A 16,492-nucleotide genomic window follows, 5' to 3' on the forward strand; every position below is an offset into this window, starting at 1 on the left:
GCTCCGGAGATCAGTAAAATATAAGGTTCTCATTATCGTGATTGTAAGCCGCGGGAAATTTTTTCTCTAAAAAAACAGATTCCCGGGAAGCTAAACATTTTTTCCAGCCCTGGTAGAAAACAAGAGAAATTAAATAATATACCACTGTCTTGCATGTCTTGCACCAGTGGCGTAGCCAAGGGAGGGGGATATGGGGTTTCAACCTTTCAAATTGAATTTACGGATGTTAATACATTGTTTACAAGAAAAGTTTTAGCCTATGATGTAATTTCACGTCAAACTGTGCAAGGATGCAAGCCATCTGCAACTGCTGAGATCGCTTGTTCGATCTAGATTAACATCTAAACAGCTATTCGTTATACAAAACTTGAATATATCAGAAATAGCCTAAAGTAACTTCATTGTCTCAAAGCTTTTTGTTTGACACTCATCAAGATGTATGACCTCTATGACGTTACGTTTTCTAAACTTTGGGTTGACTTCAGAGCATAAAAGTTAGTGACTTACCGGAATAAGATCGTTTTTTGAATCAACCAAGGAGAAAATTGATAAATAATAAAACTGTAATAATCTCGCAAAAAAAGCAATCAACCTATGTCTCTAAAACAAAGTTTGCCTAATTTTAAACAAAACTGCATTAAAAGAGCGAGTTTTGCCAATACAAAACATTCAAACATCTCAGTCAGGAATTAGCAACAAGAAAACATAGAGACTTAGCATTATTTCCGAAAAATGCCGAAGAAAACATGATCTTATCCTTTTGCTATGCCACCGGACAGCACCATTTTACAGAAATATTTATACCCACAATTTTGTTGAAAATGCTCTCAGAATGCACCAAACTGAAAGTAATTTTTCAAAATTTTCTGGGGGAGGCCCCCCAGCTGCTAAGTGTCGCCTTGGGCGAACACGCCATCGGGCTTCGCCCGACGGCTGTCAACACCCCCCTTTCAAAATTTTTGACTATGCTACTGTCTTGCACTGTCAATATTTTGCCCCCCCAATGTTGAAGGTCTGGCGGCGCCACTGCTGATTGGTAAATTTCTTCTTTCCTAGGGAGTAACTCATTTACAAAAACTGACATTAGCGTCACTTGCAGCCAAGTAAACAGTTTAGTGCTAAGTCACTGGTGTTACGTTAATTTAACGGTAGTTTTTCATTTGCAGAACATGCGTATGTGCATTTGGGATAAAACTAGGAATGGTAGAAGTAGAGATTGCTCACTTAAAGAAAAGGTGGGCAAGGACAACTGAAGGATCATAACATTATGACAATAGTGTTACTGCAGTATGAGGTTTACCGCCATATATTCGGAGATCCAAGGTGCAACGTAGGCCTATGTGACCCGTCTACATGTGTACAAAGTGTGTATTGCCAACGTAAATGCATGAAAAAAAGTGATATCATGTTTATATTTCATACTATTCAAGTCATGATGACAGTGCAGTGGTAAACTTCACGCTACAGCGGTAACGGTAGGTAACGTCACACTCACACTGCTGCAGTAAGGTTCTGCCGATGTTTTGGCATCCAAAATTTCAAGCAAAATCTAGCAATTTATTTGATAAGAATGCATTTATGTAAAAGCAAAGAAAACTTTTTTACAGTTCTATCAATTTTTTTAATTTTGTGATGACCCTTCAGTTGTCCATATCACAAGAAAAATCAGTAAAGTGAGTAGTTGGTAAAATTGTAGTAGCCTTGTCTCAGAAAAATGTAAAATGTACAAAAAAACGTTTAAAAGCACTGTTTTACGTATTGAAGAAAAGATGAATGAACTCAACGGAAAAAATGGGATATCAGTGGATGACAGTGAAGCATTTTGGTTTGGTGTGCTTCAGCATCCTGCATTCAAAGACTTGTCGATTTATGCCCTCACATGTTTATTGCCATGTTTATCAGTTTAGTTATAGAGCTAATCTCTTATCCACTGTTTGCTGATGATGATGGCACTTGAAAAACCCAACTTTCAACTGAATATGCATTGCTGGTGTCTAAAATGCAGGTTGAACTGTGTAAGCTTAAAAGAGATGAGATTTGTATCGCAGACCCAAATGTGTTTTGGTTATCACTCGGTTATCACTCGACCTTGGAAAGGTAGCCTATAGGCTACCCAGTTATAACCATCAGTGGCGGATTCAGAACGTAATTTATGGGTGGGCCTAGGAATTATCTTGGTGGGCTTTAACCAATAATGCCACGGCGGGCCAGAATACAAAAATTAAAGCGGTATAGTGGTGCAAATGTTAAAATGGTATCATGCTGTGAAATAGTGATGCCACAGACAACTCAGTGCCACTTGGTTGTTCTAGTGTTAAACACTAAATATTTTTTTTTTTTCATGAATCTGATTTTGGGTGCGGGTCCACTGTCAATCTGGGTGGGCCTGTACCGATCAGGCCCACCCGGTAGATCCGCCCCTGGTTATAACCAGGCTGGCTAGAAGGGTCCTTACTTGCTTCGCTTCTACGTACCTTTGTGAGTCGTTGTTTTCATCAAAGAATTTTATAAAAAAAAAAAACAAGCACAGAACGAGACTCACAAACGCTCATCTTCATAAGCTTTTGAAGATATCAGTAAGTGACAGAAATCCCCGTATTGATGCTAATGTGAGATCCAAACCAACTCATCATTTTTTTCACTGAAACAATCCTACAGCTGTAGCACACTTCACTTTTGACTTTTACAAAGTTATTGATATGTTGTAGGGTACATTTACTTAAATAAAACACCATAAAAATTAAAGCATGTCCAATATGTTTACTACGGTATTCATATTTAGTAGATCATCATTTTGTCAGGTTTGGCTGTGGTCGATCATGGCAGAAATCATTTGAACACCCCTGGTCAAAAAGTTAATTCAACAAGGTATGACATCATTAAGTTTAAAACATAGCCTACAGTGACTTGATATTCTTATTTTCAATAGTTAAAGAGAAACAGTAAACGAAGCACGGTAGGTAAAATTAACAGTTAGCCTACATCGACCAGTGCCGGTTTTTGGGGTGTGCGAATCGTGCGATCGCACAGTGCCCGCAAATTAGGGGGCCCGAAATTTACTCAGAAAATGCAGTAAAACAGTAAAATGCAGTAATCCGAAAAATGCCAAAGAAAACATGATCTTATCCTTCTGCTATGTCACCGGACAGCACCATTTTACAGTATTAGTGATTTCCTTAACCACGAATTTTGTTTTCATAAACACGAAATATTTTTCTTCACCCACTCTTTAATTCTGAATATATATATATTTTTGGTGGTAATCACTTCTAGCTACTTGCATCTACTTTACAAAAACTTAATTTCAGCTGAAAACTGCAACAACGTTAAATACACCGACGAAAATCGTGATTGAGAGCAAGAATTTGGCGGTTTACGGAAAAATCCCTAATGCGTAATTGCACAATTTGGGAAATTCATGGATAGCCTACTACAAATCTTTCAATTGCATGTTTATTTGACATGGTTAGCTCTTGCATACCTACTGATTATTTTCAGATAGTTTCATCTAAAAACAAAACACCAAACCTTGGCGTAATGGATCCCAAAAACGATGTTGGTCCATAGGACAATATAAATTACCACGGGATCCGCAATTTTCATAATTCTTATTTATTTAGTGCAGAAATATCAATCCAAACAATTTTAAAGACTTGGGAACACACTAATTTATTAATCAAATTAAAATCTACAACACAGCAGAAGAAACACGAAAACAACACTGAAAAGATCTTCATATATCTTGATTCGCTCTGCGGGACTGAAACTCTATCAAACTAACTAACTCTATCAGGTTTAAACAACCATAGATGTGAAGTCAGGTCTTGCATGCTAAATTAAAAAAAGCTAACCAGTATCCACTCGCCTACCTCTCTTGCCAACGAATTTACACCAGCTTGCAATAGCCTATTCAGACATTTATAAATTTGCTTCCGGTTCTGAACACCCCCACATTAGCCTGTATAATATAGCCTACATGTTTAAATAAGTTTCTACATTCTCCAATGCATAGCCTATATCTGAATTATATCTGCATCCTAGGCAAAGGCTACTTTTCATTACACTTCCTTCCCTTTTCCATGACCAGATCAAACCCGATGTGCCAAAAGCATAGTTGTCTTGCGCAATTTCAAAATTTCCCAAACTGCAAAACTTACTATTTCTATCTAGCGGTTGCTTTTTTGAACTTTTATTTGTCACATGGCGCTAGAGTATTACTTCCCAATTCTAGTGATGTTTCACTGGTCATTGTAGGCTCACCAGAAGAGAATTTACAGTAAAGTAAGTGCAGACGGTCAGAAAGTTTTCAATTTGATTTGGGAAAGGTTTTTGGGCCTAGGTCAAACATTTACTGATTGTTGAAATCTGAAAAGCGATTTTGGTCTCATTTTTAGTACAGAAATAGTGATAGCAATTTTCTTACCTGTGCCATTTCAGTTTTTGAATTTAAACAAACATTAGCTTGTTTATTTTGAAATTCGTGTTTCGGGTTACTTCACTAAATATTTGTGGTTATGGAAATCACATATAATATTCATACACAAATTTTTGTTGAACATGTTCTCAGAATGCACCAAATTCAAAGTAATTTATCAAAATTTTGTGGGGAGAGGCTCCCCAGACCCCACGACGCTGGGTGTCGCCTTCGGCGATCACGCCACCAGGTTTCGCCGGTCGGCCGTCAAACCCCCCTCCCCTTTCAAAATACTTACCTACGCTACTGAATTGGATCATTGTCGTTGGGGCCCGCAAAGCATATTCTGCACAGGGCCCGAAATACCCGAAGACAGGCACTGCATCGACACAAGGTCACACCCAAGTTTTCCAAAACGTTTGCCTTTAAGTGAGTTGCCAAGAACACACTCAGAGTGGCGTATGATGTATTGTGGAGGTTAGATAGTTAGGCTACTTTGTTCAGCAAGGTAAGCGTATTGCATTGCGTTTCTCAGTGGCGTGGCAGCTGTCGCAGCACCATCTTGTCTCCCTCGAATACTGGTAAAAATCCTCCCTCTCCTTACAACAACAAACTTTTAAAAGTGCATCATAGGCTACAAAAACTTACCAGTTTTACGAAATAAATTCGGAAAAGGTCTCCCTCGAATACTGGTAAAAATCTTCCCTTCCCTTACAACAGGGCTTCCCGATTGGGGGTGCTCGCACCCCCAGGGGGTGCGAGTAGCTGTTGCTGGGGGTGCGAGAATCTACCGAGGAAGAAGAGCTATTCCGTATATAGAGATGGATTTTGCTTAACGAGGGAGTTGGTGATTATCTCTCAGAGAATTCTATGTTGGCCTATACAGCACAATGCACAACAAAATACCACCCGATAAGTTGCTGAAAACAAAACGGCTGTGGTGCGAACGTCACATGATTGGTGGCGGGATAATGCGATAATATTGTGTCAGCAATTGTCTCATTGTTGGCAATTTCTTATCTTACACATTTGGAAAGAACGCGTTTTAAGCGAGAACAAAGTTTTTCACGTTTGTGGGTTGACTTAGCCTACGAAAAGGAAAGTGTCAGCTACTAGTCAGGCTAAAAACAGAACTGATATTGCCTATTGGCCTGACCAGTGACTAGCAACTGGATTGTTTTTTTTTGTCAATTTGAGTGAGCTAAGTTGCGCTGATTGGCCATTGGCATTACACGCCGGTGGCCCTTGCAATAAAGGTAAGGCAGAGGCAGGAGAAAACTCAAAGTTCTTGATTAACGCCATTATTTTCTCAGTTTGTGTTATTTTTTTATTTATATATTCGCTTTTGCATTTTGTGTGATTGCGTTGTTGAAGGCTGCCCTTTTTCCTATTCGTTAGCCATATAAAGCTGCTTTTCTGCGTTGTTTTCGTACGTATTTTGAATTTTTCATCAGAACCACTCCGCTTCAAAACAGGGGGTGCGAGATTGGCTTCATCAATCCCATGGGGTGTGGGGTGATAAACGAATCGGGAAGCCCTGCCTTACAACAACAAACTTTTAAAAGTGCATAATAGGCTACAAAAAATTACCACTTTTACGAAATAAATTCGGAAACAAGAATACAATAGAAATTAGGCTACCAATGTAGGTCTAAGATAGCCGAGCTTATTGTATATAACTTAGTATTACATGCACTTGCAATTTATACCTTTAATCCAGGAGCGAGCAACTTGTCCAGTCGGCAGGCCCGATTTGAGAAAATGAAGTGCTTGGCGTGCCGGATTCTTGAATCGATACATCAATCGAGTATTTATCCACCTATACAAACAATAAATCGTATTTAATGTAGGCCTACACATTAAGTTTAAAGCATAGAGACCAAAAGCAGTATTTAATGAATTTATTAACGTAATGTAGGCTACGCCAATAGCTACTGAAGTCAATGAGACATCTGTGTTCAATCAAAGTCATTACGGTAACAAGTTCTTTGAACTTTGGCTACATGTCGGAGTTGGAAATCCTCAAGTGAACACTGCACGTGAATATCAGTTAGATTGGAACGCAGCTTTATGTTGTTAATGTTCACGGTGGAAAATGTTTGCAGACCCGAACAGAACAAGTAGATTGTTGACCATCTTTCTCAGGTTGGCAAACTTAACCAGGGATATCTAAAGAAGGAGATACGAAGGCTTGCAGCGATTGCCTTATTTTCACGACACTAGGCTACCAGCAGGATGGTATAATTTGTAGCGAGTTAAACACGCGGATCTTTTTTAAACTGCAGAAAGGTTTGCAGCGCAGCTGGTACAGTCAGCTACGGAAGACAGCCAGAAAATGTTACGTAGAGCAGGGCTTCCCAAACTGGGGGTCGGGACTCCCGAGGGGGTCGCGTAGCGAACTTCAGGGGTCGCAGAAAGTATACCAATTTGCACAAGGTAGCCTACTGCATATTAACACTTCTGTGCGAGATGCTGTGTGACAGTTATTAACTTCATTAAGAGTCGCCCACTCAATAGGCTGTTCGTATTTTTGAAAATTTATGAGGTGAAATGGAATCGGAGTTAAAAACTCTTTTTACTGCATCGTGAAGTGAGGCGGCTTTCAAAAGTCAAAGCTTTAAAATGGCCAATTAACGTTGAAAACCGAAATTGTGATTTTTCCAACAGAATAAAATTCAGTCTTGGTCCACCATTTTCGCAATAACATTTAGCTTTTGAAATTATGTCCAATGTCAGACTTGCTTGAAAACCTAAACGAATCTAACCTGTCCCTCCTAGGAGAAAACATCAATATTTTGCATTGAAATCTAAAATTAATGCGTTCATCAAAAAATTGAACATCTGGAAACCAAAATTTCAAAAGGATCATCTGAAATGTTCTCACTTCGCCGTTCCAGACTAAGCAACATTGAAACCGCCTTGAGACCTGCATTAAGAAACGCTGAGCCACGGCTGGACTTGCTTTGTTTAGACTTTAGAGAGACTGAATAAATGTGTTTGCTTTTTTGTTTTGTTTCCGGTAGGCTTCGTTGTTATGGTGAAAAATAAATAAAAATAAACTGAACTGAGAACTGTAAATTGATTTTGGTTTTCGTTAGATTTAAGCCTTTCAATAAATATCACAAATTTATATTTCGCACTGTTCGTCATTTTAATCGTAAGGGGACGCGAACCATTCTAGGAGATTAAAAGGGGTCGCAAGAAAAAAAGTTTGGGAAGCCCTGACGTAGAGCATATTTAAAGAATACTTGTTTGGAAAGACAGTTGAAAAGTTACCAGTAAGCTGTTTTTCTTAACAAAGCCTTTGCAGTAGATTAGATGTACAGCAAGTACCGGTATATGGGTAGTTGAATTAACAAGTATCCATGACAGTAGCGCACCCAGAAAAAAAATTAGGGGGGGCGAATTCAGAAATGTCGGCTGAGTGATTTGCGATAACAGTGACAGCGACAATAGGCCAATGCCAGTGGCCTAGCCAGGAATTTTGAAAGAGGGGCTTTTAACGGCCGGCGGGCAAAGCCAGAGGCGTGTTCGCCTAAAACGACATCCAGCGGCGAGGGGTCTGGGGGGGCCTACCCTAAAATTTTTGAAAAATTACTTTGAATTTGGTGCATTTTGAGAGCATTTTCAACAAAAATGTGGGTATGAATATTCCTGTAAATGGTGCTGTCCGGTGGCATAGCAAAAGGATAAGATCATGTATTCTTCAGTAGTTTTCGGAAATAAAGCTAAGTCTCTATGTTTTCTTGTTGCTAATTCCTGGCCGAAATATTTGAATGTTTAGTATTGGCAAAACTCGCTCTTTTAATGCAGTTTCGTTTAAAATTATGCAAACTTTGTTTTAGAGAAATAAAGAGACTGAAAGCATCATTCTTAATGTCGTGACGTCACACGCGTGCTAAAGAGGGGGATTGAAACTCCCAACTCCCCCTTGGCTACGCCACTGGCCAATGCCCATTCCTTTGATTAATATTTAAAGGCACTCACAGCCATGATACTAGCACCATCAGCATCCTCATCCCTACGTCCACTCTCGCAATCGTCTATAGATCTCAACTTTTTTGTCATGTATGACAAAATAGAGTTAGCTTTTTGTTTGCCAACACAAATAAGTGCGAAAACAACAAACAGTTTGCAACAAAACACTAATTTTGTAAACAGTAAATTTGATCTGGACGTTTTTCCTACTTACAAAACATTCAAAATTAGTTCGTTTTTTCAACTAAAGTCCCAGGCACCTTCGTCTCTCTGCTCAAATGTCGTACACAGCAGGGGCGTATCCTCAATGGAAGCAAGGGAAGCATTGCTTCCCCTGTCAAAATTGAAAAAAGAGAAGCTGATATTTTTCAGTAAAACGATTTCGTAATTTCTTTACCTAAATGCGATTTAGAACGGTTTTTAACTCATGCCCCCCGTATGATTTTGAACTCGGTTTTAATTTTAAAAAAGTTGGAAGCCAACGGAAGCGAAGATTCGTATTGCATCCGTTGCTCTCGTTTTTGCAATAAGAAGAAACAAGTTTGAAAGAAAGGAAAAAAGCAGCGCAAAGTTTTCGCAATTTACATTTCTTTTAACTAATCGCTGGAAGCGATTTAAAAATTGCTTCCAGTCGCGAAGTTGCCAGATTAGCCAAATTCCGCGAATTAGTTTTTTTTTAAATAACTTTTCAAAATGCATAATAATCAATATTTCTCTAATATTGTAACCTTACCAGATGAAACCATATTCAACATTGTTCAATACATGTTCTATACTTGTTTAATACTCGTAATGTGGCGGATCAAAACTCATCCGCTACTTTTATAGGCTAACTTGCTATTTTTTGGGCTACTATCAGAATTATTTTTGCTACAATTTATTAAAATCCACTACAAGTTATAAAATATATATGTAAATTTTATTATTTTTGATAGAAACAGGTAAATATATCCATTTGGCCTTTTTTGTCTAATATTTTCCTTGTTTTGGCCTTTTCTTTGTATTATTTTGGCTTTAAGACTTTTCATAGTCTGGCAACTCTGCTCTGTTGGATGTTGTGCCAGTGAGCTATGTAATGAGAAAATCTAGGGCACTGTTATGGTTATAATATCGGCCTTGTGAGCAAAAGTTTGAGCCAAATGTTAACTTTACACTGTTATCCTGGTTGGATAGACTTTGGAATAAGACAGGATATGTGAGGTCTAAGCTAGACTTGACTTTGTAGCTGAGTTTTTGGTGTTCTCTAATTATAGTCGCATTTTTGCCCGTTTGTGTGTAAGAGCTACCTTTAAAAGTTAATAGCTGTTTATCTGCTAATAAATTTCATACAAAAATTACCCTAAAAGTGTTTCCAGAAAGCAGTATAATTCATTATTTGAGTGTAATTTTGCAAAAATTTTCCGGGGGAGCATGCCCCCGGACCCCCCTAGAAAACACGTACCTTCGGCACGCTCTATTCCCCCACGAGTTTTATTGCTTCCCTTGCTCAACCAACCAGGATACGCCACTGGTACACAGTTTTCCATGCCCGTGTGATTCGAAATTGACATACGGTAGCCTACATATACATCGGTATGTCCACCAGACATTTGACCACGAAAGTACGGGGGCATCTGAACTTTAGGGAGTTAACCACTTCCCATCGGCATTCGCGCGCCGTGATCGTGACGCGGTAAACGGCATTTTTTTCTTTTTTTTTCGCGTTTCTGCATTTTGACTGTCTTGTACAAAAAGTAGTGTCTTATATAAAAGCAAACTTTTTCAGTGATTGACATTTAATTTTGCATTAAAATTAAAAAAAAAAATTGTAAAATGAATGCAGCAGTGGTGTCTTGTATTAAAGCAAACATTTTCAGTGATTGACATTTGATTTTACATCGAAATAAACGAACATTTTCAAAAATAAAAACAGCAGTGTTGTCTTGTATAAAGGCGAACATTGTCAGTTATTGACATTTGATTTTACATCGAAATAAACGAACACTTGGAAAAATAAAAGCCAAAAATGTCCATCTTCAGCTCTGAGACGTTCAGGGGTGGGAAAAGATCTTTTTCGGCCAGGGTTTAGGTACTCTGGAATTTCTGCTGATTCCAACATCTCAAGGGCTAGCATGACTTTGAAGTTTGGCAAAGTCAATCGTCCGTGCTCTTGATGGAGCATTTTGAATAGCAGAAATGAATTCACCAATGCTATGTCCACTATATAAAAAAACAACTTTTTGTACCACCTTGTGTGCTTTCCTACAGAGCGGCAGGTTGCTGAAAGCTGATCTGAACGATCAACTCCCCCATCCCTTGATTGTACGAAATCACACAAGTGGGTTTTATGATGGGATTTCCATTGAGGTTTGTTTTACCTGTTGGACATAGTTCTGATGAATGCCATGTAGAACATCTTTATGTCCTTCCACACCCAGGGCTGGATTTAGCTGATGGAGGACCCGAGGCACTTTTAGATCAGAGGGCCCCGTACAAAAAAATTTTTTGCACCAACGGCGCGAAAAACCACCTCTACCTCTGCAGTAGCATTAATCTAGCACTGCACAGCATTTTGCAGAAACTTCAAAGGCTGAAAGAAAACAAAAATAACACAAAATCACATTTTTTCTACGTCGAAGGGCCCTTCAAAAAGGGGGCCTGGGGGACCGGCACCCTCTGCCCCCCTAAATCCGCACCTGTCCACACCATTGCCATCACACCATTTGCTGTCTTGAACACGTGCTCTCCTCTTTTTATTTTTTTTCCGAAAGATTGCTTGGCATGTGCTTTCGGTTCAGCTTAACTGTACCAACTGTGTGGGTTTTGTTTTGCAGCAATGTGCAAAATAACTGTGGACTGCTGTACCAGTTATCGATAAAAAGATAATAACCTTTTCCAAGTAAATCATGGCATAAATTTATGACCACGTTTGTACTTTCTGGTACAGCACTGTCTCGATCCTGGCCACTGTATTGTTTGACATTCCAGGTGTATCGACACATAGGCTACTCCCACATGATTCATAGAGTCGTAACAGCTTTAGTCCAAACCGTGCCCTCTTGGAAAGATTGTATTGCTTGAACTTTAGCCTGCCGTGAAATTTCAGCATAGATTCATCCACAGAGATGTGCTTCTGTGGACAATAGACTTCCTGAACATTGTGGAGAAATTCATCAAGCAGAGGTCTTATCTTGAACAAACGATCGGTTACACCATCCAGATGCAGGTGACCCGGGCTCCCGTTTTGAAAGGTCCCCAGACGTGAAACAATGTGATTTTGTGGTATATTTTTTTCTTTCAGCCTTTGAAGTTTCTGCAAAATGCTGTGTAGTGCAGTGCAGTGCTGGATTAATGCTACTGTAGATGTAGAGATAGTTTTTAATATTTTTTGCAAGGGGCCCCCGATCTAAAAGTGCCCCGGGCCCTCCATCAGACTAAACCCGCCCCTGTGGAAAAATACTTCGGTTTACAACAAAAGATTCGCGTTGCCACCTCTACAGCTAAGCAAACCACTGGAATACCTTCAAGTCGCTCATGCGAACAGCAAATCTGCTGAAACAGTAGGCTACAGTAGCTCAGAAAGCTTACTTCACAGGCAAATTTCTCACAAACAAAATTCCGCTATAACACTGATTTATTACAGCTGAATCATTGCCTCAAGATAACAGAACCATTAGGTGATTCCCCTCTCAACTGCTAGCAAAGGACGGCAAAAACCGACTACCGCAGTCAAACCAAGAAAAATCTGTCGGGAGTAGCCGACGTCCGACGAATTGGCACGGAAAAAAATGTCGGTTATAGCCGACCGCCGAGCGGAAGTGGTTAAAGAAAAGTGCCATCAAAGACCATATCATGGAATGTTCTTTTTGTACAGATCGAAAATTCTCTGCTGACTCATTTAAAACTTACACAAAGGCAAATCCCAATTTGATAGCAAAATTAAGGAAGCAGTGTTAATCAAACGCTACAACCCAAATTTAAACAAACCATTATTTGCTGGAGGTGTGTCCATTCTCCTCCACATTTACTTGATGTATCACGTTCCCTGTGGTGCAATTTTTTTGTAGTTATTTATGTAGTTGCCTTTTCCTGATGTAATTTTATCTTCAAGAAGATGAAACTCATTGCATTTTTATAAATATTTTCAGGTTCCCGATGAGGGCGTTAGGGCGAAAAGGTTCGACTGTTAAAACTATTTGTAAATATGTAAATATGTAAAATGCAGCCTATTGTTATAATGCTCAACCCTGCTATTGTATTGTGTCTTATTCATATCTAACCTGTAAGCAAAAGGTATGAATGGGGAACATACAAAAAATTCCTTTTTGGTGACGGGTTTGGGGGGGTGCACTACAGATCCATGAGCACGTAGTGAATATCCAGGCCTGATGCTAATAGCACAATGCAGGTTTTGGAAACTTTTGTATTTGGTATTGCAATTTGGGCAGAATTATAAGTTTCGATTCAACATTTGCAAAAATTAAGTGTAAAAGAGCACAATTGGGGAGCACAGATAAGCTAATTCGCTAGCATGTAGGCTACATTTCTTCACAGGTAGGATTCAATAGCCTGCTGCTGGGTACTGGTAATCAGGCCCGTAGCCAGCCGGGGGCCAGGGGGGCCTCGCCCCCCTCTGGGAAAATCCCAACATTCTCGAGCAACAGCAACAATTATAATGATTTTGCCCATCTTTCCCGTTGCAGAGCTCCAACCTAGGCCCAATTAACTACAGTTGTTTTGTTTAGTTAACAGCTAAAATGATTAAACAATTTCGCCCCCCCCCCCCCCCACCCCCTCATTTGGCAACCTCAACATGTTCAATTCAACCAAGGCCAACACGTGTTAGGTTGGTAGAAAAATTGTCAGAAACTGTGCAAAATAAAAATGTTTTGGGAAAGAATGATAACCTAACAAAGAGGGAATGGTTTTCCAGCAGGCCTACAAACTGGTACAAATTAGGCTATTTGATATCAGCTGTCGCTATTCTCGGTATTGTACCTAATTCTAAGGGTCAGTGATGTTGTAAAATTACGTTTAGTCTACATAATATGGTCCTACGTTCTGGTTTCTTTGCTTGGAGCGCTTATGTTGATTGTTTTCTCAGTTCGCGTTCCCAGCTCACTCAGTCTAGTTTTCATAAGAGCTTTTCTTACAATGTTCGGTTATAGGGACGTTTTGTTACTTCAAGTTCTGATTGTGTGAAACAGACCTACTTTGTTCGCTTTATATTTATGGTTTGTGTTTTGCAGGTGTACTTCGTTTCTTAGTTTTTTAAAACTCAATAAATGGATGTTACAAGTGATAACCAATTTGTGCAGTGATAAATCGCAAAACGTGCAGTGGTAAAGCAAGTGGTTTTTGAAGACAACGCATACAAAATATAAACCCGTAATCTTTTAAGCAGTGTTTAGTTTTTCTCTTCAATCCAATCAGTGTAAATAAATTTTGTTTCTAGTTTTCTGATCTGTAAAGTGTTCAACCTTGCAGCAGATATTGCTACATTTGGATCTAGGCATCATCTAGCACTGCCGTTTGTGAGTGTGGATTCTCAGTGTTAACAAGGGTTGACGCTCCCACTAGACGGAGCATGTTACAACCAAGACAGGCAAACTTGGTGCTTATGGCCTTTGAACATTCTGTATCGAAATCTATCGATTTAGACTTATTTGTGAGACGGTTTGCATCCAAACATCCGCGACTGCAATTGCAATAGACTAGCTCACGGGTGTATAGGCGGAATGTAATCATATATATCAAAATCCTCGGTAGTAGCTTTTTCGAGCCAGTTAAAGTTTTTGCTCATAACAAGTACCGCTATTTGTACAACAAGTCAACAATTACTGTGTTATGTTGGTCATTGTAATATGGTTGCCGTGATTTAACTAGCGGATAAAATAAGAGACCAGTGTTGGTCTTAACACTAATCTGATATATTGCAATTTTTGTGGATACCGGTATTTAAGAGGTTAAAATGCCAAAATCATTTAAATTTTTTCGGCCCCCTCCTAACAAAAAGTTGGCCCCCCTTGCTTTGCGGTCTGGCTACGGCCCTGCTGGTAACCTTATGAGTTTTTTGCTTTTTTATCTGTATCCTACTAATGCAGTTATTAATAAAATCAGCTGGGCTAACACTCCAGTTATTTGGACAAAAGTTTTAAAATTTTGCCAGTTTAGGAACTTTGTATAGTGTTATATTTTGAAATACATTAACATTTTTTCTAAAATGTAAAATGTAGCATCATCAATTTTAGAAACTTTTTTTATTTGGTATTGCAATTTTGTCAAAAATGTCCAGTTATTAACGTAATGATGGTAGTAAAAAACATTAACTATAATTTCATTGTAATGTTACATCAAATACTAAAAGTAGTTCCCTTCACAGACGTAAGTTTGATGCAAGAAAAATTTAATTTGATGGTTAACTTACAGTAATTGGGACACAGACACAAACAGGTTTATAAATGTAGATTAAAGTTAAGTCAGCCTTGTTTATCTAACTTCACAATGTAGATATTAACGACCTGTATGGTCCGATTCTGCGAGTTCGCTGTGGTAATATCGATTTACACCAGCTTTCGGAACACAGTTTCTTAGTCATGTGTTATGACGAGTAGTTCATACGAGCAGTTCGTCATAGCACATGACTGGGGAACTGTGTTCCGAAAGCTAATGCGATTCGCTATTACCACAGCGAACTCGCAGCATGGCTAAACAGGTCGTTAATAGGCCTATCTACGTTGTGAAGTAAGCAACGATCATGCTGCTAACAATGCTACCTATAGATCATGTTTTATCTTAACTTTTCATTACAATTTAAATCTGAAAATACGCTCCGAATGCACCAAATTAAATGCATTTTTTCAAAATTTCCTGGGGAGGTCTCTGTTTTTTTCATCTTCACTAAACACATGACCCCACTTTTACAAACTCATCACCTGCCACTTCATGTTAGTTGTATTAAGTGTTAAAGAATTATATGGCTCTCACGGAAATACATTTCCAAAATGTAGCTTTTGTGGCCCTCTTATCTAAAAAAGTTTCCGACCTATGTATAAGACAAAATCATATGTTACAAGAGATCAACTCAAATCGCCAGATCTAAAAGCCATTCGGAATTTTTGAGTTGAGGATGTTCAGCGTCTTTCCCTTTTATCTTCAAAAACAGCAGTATTTCCGTTTTCAAGCCCCAGACACGTCTCAAAAGCAAGAACGCAAACAAAACAAGGAACTAAAGAACAATTAAGAGTCGCAATTATTTGACGTAGTAAGCAAGAAATGGGGGATTGCGGCAGACTGTGGCCGTGGGCCACATTTTCATGTAAAACCCAAAACTGTCAGCGGGCGGATCAAAACCCCGTCGCGGGTCGGATCCGGCCCGCGGGCGATATGCTTCCCGCCCCTGCTCTAGTCTAAGCTTAAGGCGAGTTACTTTTGAATATTGGTGTTAACTTTTATGAACATTTCAATGATCAATTCATCGAGCCTTTGCAAGAATATTTTCTTTTTTTATAGAAAATCAAGATCATTCGACAAGATCAACAATGCTACGTTCTATGGCAGTAGTGTTGACAAGGGGTTCAATGGGTGTTTTTGGTTCTATGGGTGCTTTTGGACCCGGGCCCGGGATAATTTTAGGAGCCCGGAGTCTTTCCAAGGGCTCCGAGAACTTGAAAAAACTACTCTTCTCACGTAGCTAATTGCTTGTGTAAACGTTCACAAAAAAAATCCAAGACAATAACAAATAGTTTTAGTTGGAGCAAGTCGGAAGCATACAGAGACTTAATCACTAAGCAGTAGGCAGTTTCGGTATATTGCAGGAGGCTACTTTTTTAAAAGTATTTGTGAAACTCACACGATTTTGATATGAGGAAACTTTTCTCTTCAAGAACTAAAATGTTCTTGTTGGTTCAATGTGACTGCTATAATGCTACATTAACCGTCCAGGAAGTGAATGGCAGCGATTAATTGTTGTGTGATTGCACAGTGGGTCTATATAACTGAACGAACAACAATTAGCTACTGAGCTTGTATGCAGAATGTTACCAAACAACGATGGTACTTTGACTTGGCATAGCTTTCCAGGATTTATTTATTTAAAAATTAATTAGTCCACTAACCATA

At 39.0% G+C, this 16,492-nt stretch overlaps 1 protein-coding gene across 1 annotated transcript in view; it reads left to right on the forward strand.

The window, feature by feature from the left end:
* Positions 1-9,966: 9,966 nt before the first annotated feature.
* LOC145776171 (uncharacterized) overlaps positions 9,967-16,492 on the forward strand; it is a 35,085-nt gene continuing 28,559 nt past the window's right edge. The window contains exons 1-3 of the mRNA XM_082587571.1: positions 9,967-9,993; positions 10,640-10,738; positions 11,478-11,597. Coding sequence (XP_082443697.1) covers positions 9,967-9,993; positions 10,640-10,738; positions 11,478-11,597 — 246 coding nt within the window. The remainder of the gene's footprint in view (positions 9,994-10,639; positions 10,739-11,477; positions 11,598-16,492) is intronic.

The sequence above is a fragment of the Aplidium turbinatum genome, chromosome 8 (assembly GCF_918807975.1).
Source record: "Aplidium turbinatum chromosome 8, kaAplTurb1.1, whole genome shotgun sequence".
NCBI lineage: Eukaryota > Metazoa > Chordata > Ascidiacea > Aplousobranchia > Polyclinidae > Aplidium > Aplidium turbinatum.